At 36.9% G+C, this 9,100-nt stretch overlaps 1 protein-coding gene across 1 annotated transcript; it reads right to left on the bottom strand.

The window, feature by feature from the left end:
- Window positions 1–9,100, bottom strand: LOC109836688 (probable carboxylesterase 11; the record flags this gene model as incomplete). Its single annotated transcript, XM_020404665.1, has 2 exons — window positions 1–807; window positions 8,958–9,100. Coding segments are annotated over 2 exons (681 nt in total), but the record flags the coding sequence as incomplete, so codon positions are not given.

The following is a 9,100-nucleotide window of genomic DNA, read 5'->3' as shown; positions in this document are numbered from 1 at the left end:
GGAAAATTGACAGCTTTAATCATATTCTCAACTCCGGTTCCTCAAGTATTATACTACAGACTATTCAGGATACAGAAAGAAAGAATGGACACTCTCGATGGCCTCTCAAGAGAAAAAGAAACAGCCTCAGATCCAATTGACCTTACTCTTCATATCATACATTATACAAAAAAATAAAGATATGATTACATTCTAAAATCTAAGAGCCATAACAAAGTGGATAAAATAACAATTACATTCAAAACTAGTACATCCCAATCCTACCCTATCTAATATGAGAACTCATGGCCCCGAAGCGATATATATTTCTTCACCCAAATAGCAATATCTTCAGCACAAGCCTGAGCTTGCGGTGTTTTTAAGAGCATGTCGAGCGTAGCGAACTCATGGACTGCATCCTTGTACTCTAGAACAGGCGCGTCAACATTAACCTTTCGAAGCTCCTCAGAGTACGCAATTGCTCTATCTCTCATCCAATCATGCTCTGCTACCACTGTGAGAGTTGGAGGCATGCATTTCAAGGGAGGGCCTCTATTGGGAATTAGAGGATTTGCTGCTGGGTGATCCAAGTCAAATTCCTCCTCAGGAAGAAAGAGTCTCCATGCAAGAATGCACATGGCCTTATCGAAGAAGTAGGAGTTTGCGAGTTTTATTTCGGAGTGGGTAGGGACACTTCCAATGAAGAAAGGGTACATGAGAACTTGTGCCACAATCTTCACAGGGTCGATGAGTTTTCCAGCCTCCACTGACTTTCGAGCTACATAGTCTGCAATGTTTGCTCCACAGCTCACACCAAGGAGAATACATCTGTTTCATGTAACAGCAAGTACAATATTAGGTTCAATGCTAGTACAGCATAATATCGTTATCTTCATATTTTCTTAACAAAATAAAGTTATTGATGGAGAATAAGGCTTCACAAAAGGTTTCGCAAAAAGTTAACAGCCAGATAGTCTAAGTGGAGGCTATATTTGGTACAAGGCAAGTTGCGTGTGCAACTGAGGAGCCTGTCATAAATCCTAGATTGCTAGTGGGTAGGTAGGAGTTGTTTTAAACCGGTGCCACCAAGAAAATTCTTGTACAATAGGATTTAGTGTGAGGAAACTGCATTCAAACTTAAAGTAAATGAGACAAATACAACACCACGTCTATGTGTGAATCAATGAAATTATAAATGATTGTTTTCTTTTGCAAGCTCAGGGAAAATGCACAAAGCACTGAAAGAAGTTTGCATGCAAGTAAATAGTGAATGGCAGCTCTTGCATATCAGTGCAGGTATAACACACACCAGCAGCAATGCAGAGTAGCAAATACTCTTTGGGACCGTGTCCATGCAATCGACTCGGTTTGATCAAAAGCAAACATTCATATGTATTTGATAGCGTTTCGAGATGAAGTGTGCAGGTTATACAAAGTGATGCAAGACAACAAGTTAATCACAGTTAATCCTGAAAACATATCAGAAGCTAAATCAACTTCGAGCATATGGAAGTGTATGGCTCTTTGTTATGAATCTATAGAAACAAACGAAACTCGATTTGGAGGTGTATAGCTTAAGATATGAGTATTTTAGCGAGACTATGGTCAAATCAGCTCAACAGCAATTTCAGCAAAGATACTCATCAACGCGTATCCTTGCTCATCGATGAGAAGGGTTCCAAGTTCATTGATCACACTTGTTCGTCAATGTAATCAAAAGTCCAGATAGTATACACTCATTGATGTGTATTTTAACTCATCGATGAGGATGGCTTATCGATGAGTATCTTTGCTAATCAATGAGCCTGAAGCAAACTCATTTTTTGAGATGTTATTTCAAGATACAGTCTGAGCCATTCATTGGGATAACTAGATGTGCATCTCTAGGGGTATTTTCCTACAGCTTAGAGGAGTACTTGCAGATATTAGAGACCCCTATTTGTGAAAAAGAAAAAGAAGGCTTTCTAGGGTTTGAAAGGAATCTCAATTGTCATCGCCTCTTGGAATTTTTTGTTGCATCCTTGGAGTGAGCTACATCATCAGATCGTGTTCTTCGTGAAGTGCAACCAGCACTCGCATCACATTGACATCGTTCTTCCAATATCAACACTACAAATCCTTCGAAAAACAGTTTGACATAAAAGGGCTATAAGATCTTTTTGATTTGTGCTTAAATGATATTTTTTTGTAATAACTTTGTTTTTACGATCATGTAACCAGTGTTTGTTTGACGGCGTACTCAAGCCGGGATTAATTGAGGAAGAGGGCTTATAGCATACTCAAGCCGATGTTAACTGAGGAAGAGGTTACTAGCTAGGAGGGTGTTTGGTGAAGATAACTAGTTTAAGGTTAAATTAGGATGTTGTCTTGTAACCACCTACTGGATTGGGTTTGTAATCCAGGCATCTCGCATATAATGTGGAAGCCCCTCCTGATGAGGAGAAAGAGTGGATATAGGATTCATATGAACCACTATAAAATCCTTTTGTTAGTGATTGCTTTGTCGTTGTGCTTTACTTTATTTATTTTTCCACTACATATCTGTGTTCATTCTTTTTACTGTCGAAAAAAATACGCAACCCTATTCACACCCCCCCCCCCTCGAGCCTTGCATCTAGATCCCAACACTGAAGAATCAATCACTATGACACAATAATGACATCATGGAATGTTAGAAGTTTGCACATAAGCCTTGGTCATAGGCTCACAGCAGACAACACACCTCACCAGAGGTCCTCCCCTGCTCCCCTATCCCACTTTTGATTTCAACTATATAATAATATTACAATCAGTGTTGTCAATGCGCAAGGCACAATGCGGAGCGCAAAGCATGTTTACGCGCACATACGCAAGGCACAACACGATGCGTGCACACGAATGATGTGAGGTGCGCACCGCACACATAATTTTTCTAAATATACAATCAAGTGCGAAAGAACGTTTTTTAAGAATTTACATGAAAATATGTTAGGATAAACGATATCTTACTACAAAATCACAATATAGTGCCTTAATTTCTAATGCTAACACAGCAAAATTCATAAATTTTCAAATCAAATGTTAAATCAGGACCAATATCCAAGCAAAGGATTAGTAATGTTCCTCAATTGAAGGCTACTAAAATGGCCTAATGGATTTATTTTGTTTTTTGGGATATGAATTATCAAGTATATAAACTCGATTGAAATGGTAACAAACAAAACTATATGACGATGTGTACTATATGCACCCTGCACAAAGTAAGGGTGTACGTGAGGCGCAAAAGACGCTGCCATATCAGATGTGGGGCGCTTCGCCACTGCCCTGCATTACAAGGCGCATGAAGCGCAGTGAGGCGTGCGCCTTTGAAAACACTGGTTACAATCAAAACAGAAAATAAGAAATCAGTGGCCTAATATAAACTTTCCCAACATATTCCTAGCACATATACATTAAACTAAAACAATTCCTTCAAGGAGTTCCAGATGACTATTAAGTCTTGCAAGAACTCAGCAGTCTACTATAAACTTTCCCAGCATATTCCTAGTTCAGCATTAGTTGATAGGTATAATATTATGTATAAACAACACAAACAAAGAAATATCCCTTCCTACACCTTGACTACAAACAGAGGCCTATATAATATCTAAAACGCAAAATTTCCAAAAAAAGAGTTATACACTTCTCAGCTCCCATGATCTCATGAAAGTGCAATTTTCTGTTCTCCTGAGCACTTCCCCAGTACAGGATATGACTATATGAGCCACTGCCAGAGTCATAGACTGTTTTATCGAGATGAATACTTCATGCACAATCTATGTATAGCAAGATAGCTGCATGCCTGAGGATGCCAATGGAAAATCTTCTCATGATTTCTAAAGACCGTGTCTCTCTCCATTTTTTGATGATTAAACCAGAATTTTAAAGACCACTAAAGAAATCTCAATGAGCAAGCATGAAGTCCTAAAGGAAATGGAAACTGAATCATTGGGCAGAAAAGGATGTCTTGCAGCCTGCTCTTTGAAATAGTGTCTTATTTCTAAGTCATTAAAAAAAGGAAAAGAGGAAAATGAAAAGGGGAAAAACGAAAATTGGATCCAAAGAAACTCTTTCTTAGTTTTAATGTAACTTCAGGTTCCAAGATAACAAGGAGCTGGTCTTGTGACTTTTAAAGTGGGGAAAATTGGATAAAGGGAGATTTGAACTATGTCAGACAGAAGAAGGGCGTGATTGAAGAAGATCCAAGATCAGCCTTAACGCAGACACCAAATCATACCATTCACTTACAGATTCTGCCATATTTAGCATTTATAACAGTAGGTGCATAATAAAAAGTTAAAAACATAATCCTTAAGTTTATAGCTAACTCGCAAATCTTATTAATTTGATATCATGCTTCATCCATGGACCATAATTTCTTCCTAACAACTCAATTAAGAGCACAATTGTAACTAGTTGACTCTATCCAGAGATGTAATCCAGTGATCGGATTCTATTTAATCAAAATCCTGAATTAGAAATTGCAACTAAATAAGTATCTCACAAAAGTAAGTTGTTTAACTTATCCCCAACATATCTAGTTCACAAGATGACTGCCAAATCATTAGTCATATTATACAACATGATCTATTTAAGATTAATTTAACTAGAAGGGGCCAATCTTAAGTGGACAATTTGGTGATTCCACCTCTATGCATGAATCTATCTCTATTTTTCCAAGATCATTATTTTTTATATTGGAGTACAATGTTAAATATTTCTTTACATGGCATCGTAATTAGTTGCTCAGTGAGAACTATTTATTGTGTGGAAAATAAACAAAGCACTAGTAAATCTTAAGTAGACAGACTGTGTCAGATCGTTAGTCATATTGTACCACATAATCTATTTAAGCTTAGTTTAATTCAAACAGTGCCAATCTTAGGGTAACAATTTGGTAATTCTACCTCTATGCATGAATCCATCTATATTCTTCCGAGATCATTATTTCTGATGTTGGAGTAAAATGCCAAATATTGCTTTGTATAGTAAGATAACTAGTTGCTCAAGAAGAACTATGTTTTGTGTCGAAAATAAACAAAGCAGAACAGGAGAGATACCAAACTTATAACCGCTAAAAACTAGTTCAAGTGAAAAAAACAGAGAAAAGCAGAAGAAAAAGAAATGAACGTAATGTTACCAAGTCAGATAAGGGTTCCCGTTATGAGTACAAGAAAGGCAACCTTAATAAGTTTGAGATAAAAAAAGGATGATGAAAACTAATATTATAATGTATAGATAAAGAAATTGTCCAGCTTATGAGCAGATCCATGATGAAGATATTAGGAACCTTTTTCAGCAAGATTAAATAGTGAAGAAAAACTCCAGGTTGACCGGGAAGACTGGGATGAAGGAGAACATGTAGATAGAACACTTCAGTAATCAGTGTAAATTATGAAAAGGCAAAGTGAGAAATATCAGGGAATATGATGCAAGAAAGATGCAGCATAACGATCACCAAATTCCACTCTTCCATAGCATACGTCTTGAAATAATTGAACTTCTTTAAGCTCCACAATAATAAATACAAAAAATCCTATGATTCACAGTAACAATGATGACAATAGCACCTTTACTAAAATTTTGAATTTGCATGAATTCTTTCCCCTCAATCAGCTCTGTTAAAAGCCATCTCCCTCACTTGACACCACTGAATGTCACCCAGTGTTAGTGCATTCCAAGGCCTGACCTCTTCACTTGTTATTGCACTAGTACAGAGTGCATGAGCACAGTTTTCAGGTTAACACACTAGCAAACCACTAGCTGAGGTCCACATGTTACGAAGGCGCTCACCTGAAATTGCCCAAGGAATCCAATTGAGCGACGAAGAGACCTGCCTAAGTCATCCTCAGGAGGGGGTTATTCAAAACATCTTGTTTTGTTCAGTTTTCAATGATGTACTCCTTTGGGGTATATTATGACAGGGGAGATGAAATAGGATACAGATGCAATAGAAAGAAGGGATGCTGAGGATAATGCAGCCCCATTTCTATGCCATCTTCTCTTTCTTTTCTTAATTGCTTAATAATATGTACCTTGTGATCTTCAGTTATATGTGATTCCATATTAAATATCTTCCAATTGTTTATATACTTCGTTTTGATGAAGTGCATCCTCACAACATAAATGGTCTATGACTATCCATCTATTTAGATATCTGATGTCTAGTTCTGGTCCTCTATAGAACTAAATTTAACCAGAATTTATTAGCAACTAGTACTTAGAACTTGTTATTTACTATTTAATATCTAATCTATTATTGTATATTTGTCTTCTGTGCTCTGAGAGTTAGTAGCGGAGTTATACCATTAATTGTGTCATAATATGCTTTATCTCCTACTTTAGGACTTTATTCACCGCTTTGTGCTCTATGCCTAAGTGTATGTTTTCTATATTCATGGCATTAGGTTTATACTTTATGTTTTACATCTCATTCAGCTAGCAATCATTCAGATATATTATTTTATAAGACCGCACTAACTCATGTACTACTTCGGATTTACTCAATAAAAATTTCAATCATACCTGAAGATATGTTTGAACTACACTTAAAAACAAACAATCTTTCTGCATATGTTAAAATGTAATGCAAGCTGGAGACAAATTAGAATAAGGCACACACCGATGATCCACAAAAAGATATTGACAAACACGTGATGGAAGAACATCATAGAAAAAACTTTCACAGCTGACAACAGGACTACTAATTGGGAGCAAAGAGAAGAGAGTGAAAGCAAGAGAGGGAGAGAGAGAGAGAGAACAGTAAGCAGGATACAAGGAATTACGCTGTGGCCTCAAATCACAGTGCTCTCAGCATGAAGCAAATCAATGACCTCATGACATTGGCAAATCAAGTAGTTCTCATTCACATAGAAGAAAACCATTTCTTTTATTATAAAATGTTCCAGCTAACTAATTACATGACGAAGTCAAATTTCCTTCCCGAAAAATCCCTGTTTGGAGCCTAAGAATGAGAACTAGAGATGGAATCAGCCAGGAAGTTAGTTATTCATATGAAAGTGCCACCCCATAACTCATTGTTATTAATTTTTAGGCAGGGTGGTGGCTGTGAGAGGTGCCACTTTACATTTCAGATGGAAATTTGTTGAGACAAGTAACAGTTCAATACTCTTGAGTGAAAAAAAAGGGGAAAGAACTTTCAAGTTTCAACAGTCCCTTTTATACTCTCTTGAGGAAAACTACTAATTATGAGAATACCAATGAACTTAACAAACCACCAAATGAAATGGGACAAAATAGACAAACATGAAAGACACAATTCGAGATGACAAAATGTACAAGGTCGAGACTCCTTAACAGAGAACCTTAAGGCTGTGTAATGACTTGGTCATATGGCATTAAATAACTGCATCCGGAAAAGGTTACCAGTCCCCATGAGTAATAATTCTAGAATATTTTTCAACAACACAAATTGAAATGAACGAAGGGGAATCTTGTTAAGCGCTCTAATGTGGTGGAGCTGGCTAGTTGAATTTAACACTCAGCAATTCCAGCAATGAATGGAGGAGCTTTCAATCATAGTGCAGGAGATGATACTCAACGAAGTCGATCGGTCCATGATTAAATTATATTGCCACATGCTCAGGAATAATAAATGCATATGGGAAATACAAATTCTTGTGAGAACATGAATTATACCATGTGGAATAGTTCCGTCGTACTGGAGACGATTTCAAAATTTACTATGTAAAGGGGGCAGTGCCAAGAAATTGCCTTAACTTGTATATAGTCATACAGTATATAATAATGCGTAAAGACATAATTATTCAATATTGCGGCAACCATATTTTTGACAGCTTTTTAACCAAGCCAATAGACCAGTAAAGACATACAATTAAAATCAATCTACACAAATGATATACGAGTTTATTAAGCATAGAAGGAGCATGTTGAAGCTCACAGCCCGAAGCTGTCACTTTGACCGTAAGCTTGCTTATTGAGACAGAGATGAAAAAGGTAGACGCTCCACAACATATTGAAGAAACAAACCACTTTATAAGCTCCCTTTGCCCATTAAAAAAGTGAACGCAATGTGTATGTTTATGCCTAAAGAGATTCATGAATGCAGTGCAATGTTCCTATCAACGTCTTAAATTTTGAATCTTTGAAGATTTAAATTGACTTCAGCCGCTTTAAGCAAGTTTCTGTCAGAGTTGATGGAGCCAGGCTAACAAATGATTCAGCATCATTTGACCAAAACTTGATTCTTTACCAGGAAAAAGAGTAAGAGGATAGGATATGACAAAAAGAGAGAGAAAAACTCCTGGAAGAAAGAGATCAGGCAGCTCAAGCAAATTTAATCAATAAAGAAAAAAACATGAATGAGAATCATCAAAGAGAGTTCGACTTCGTACGAGGGCCACAACCAAAGCAGATTAAAAGCAAGAAAGTCATGTCCTAGCATATTTATCATGTAAGTTGCATTTTGGTCAGTCTTTTGAATTGGCTTTCTTTACAGAGAAATCAGAGACTAACCAGACAAAACGCCGACTTGTCTAGGTAGAGTGATAGCCTACTAAACGACCACAGATTTACAAAGAATTTCTAGTATTTGGTTGAAACTATGCAGTATCACATTTAGAAGCTTTAATGACTAAGATTTAGAATCTCAGCAGAACTCTGTTGGGGAAGCGTAAATGAAGATGAGATTCTCAGCAAAAGCACTGAATATTATAATGTCCATAAGTAAAAACACATTGGCACTAAATGACTTCAATATAGAACTCACGTGAAATGGTTTACACTGACTTATTTTCCATAGATAATGCAAATAGCATCTAAAAGTAAAATCTTGCTGATATCTTAACTGGTTTCCTAGTCTAAAGGATTTTAATATTAGGTTTCAATAATAGTAACAATATTTGAAGTTGTGAACTTGAAGATCAATAATCAATAATAAACACTGTAATAACATCCAATATCAACAATGAATCCATTACCTCGATGGATCTCCATGCGCCGCCAACCACGGCTCCACCGACGCCGCTCCAAAAGTATCAACAATCCTCCATTTCGAATCCCCTCTCCTCAAATCCCCACTCCTCCCACTTCCAAGCACCGCCAGATTCATCTGCTTCCCTAA

Source organism: Asparagus officinalis, chromosome 4, assembly GCF_001876935.1.
Source record: "Asparagus officinalis chromosome 4, Aspof.V1, whole genome shotgun sequence".
NCBI classification, from domain to species: domain Eukaryota; kingdom Viridiplantae; phylum Streptophyta; class Magnoliopsida; order Asparagales; family Asparagaceae; genus Asparagus; species Asparagus officinalis.
This window is presented reverse-complemented; position numbering and strand designations above follow the sequence as displayed.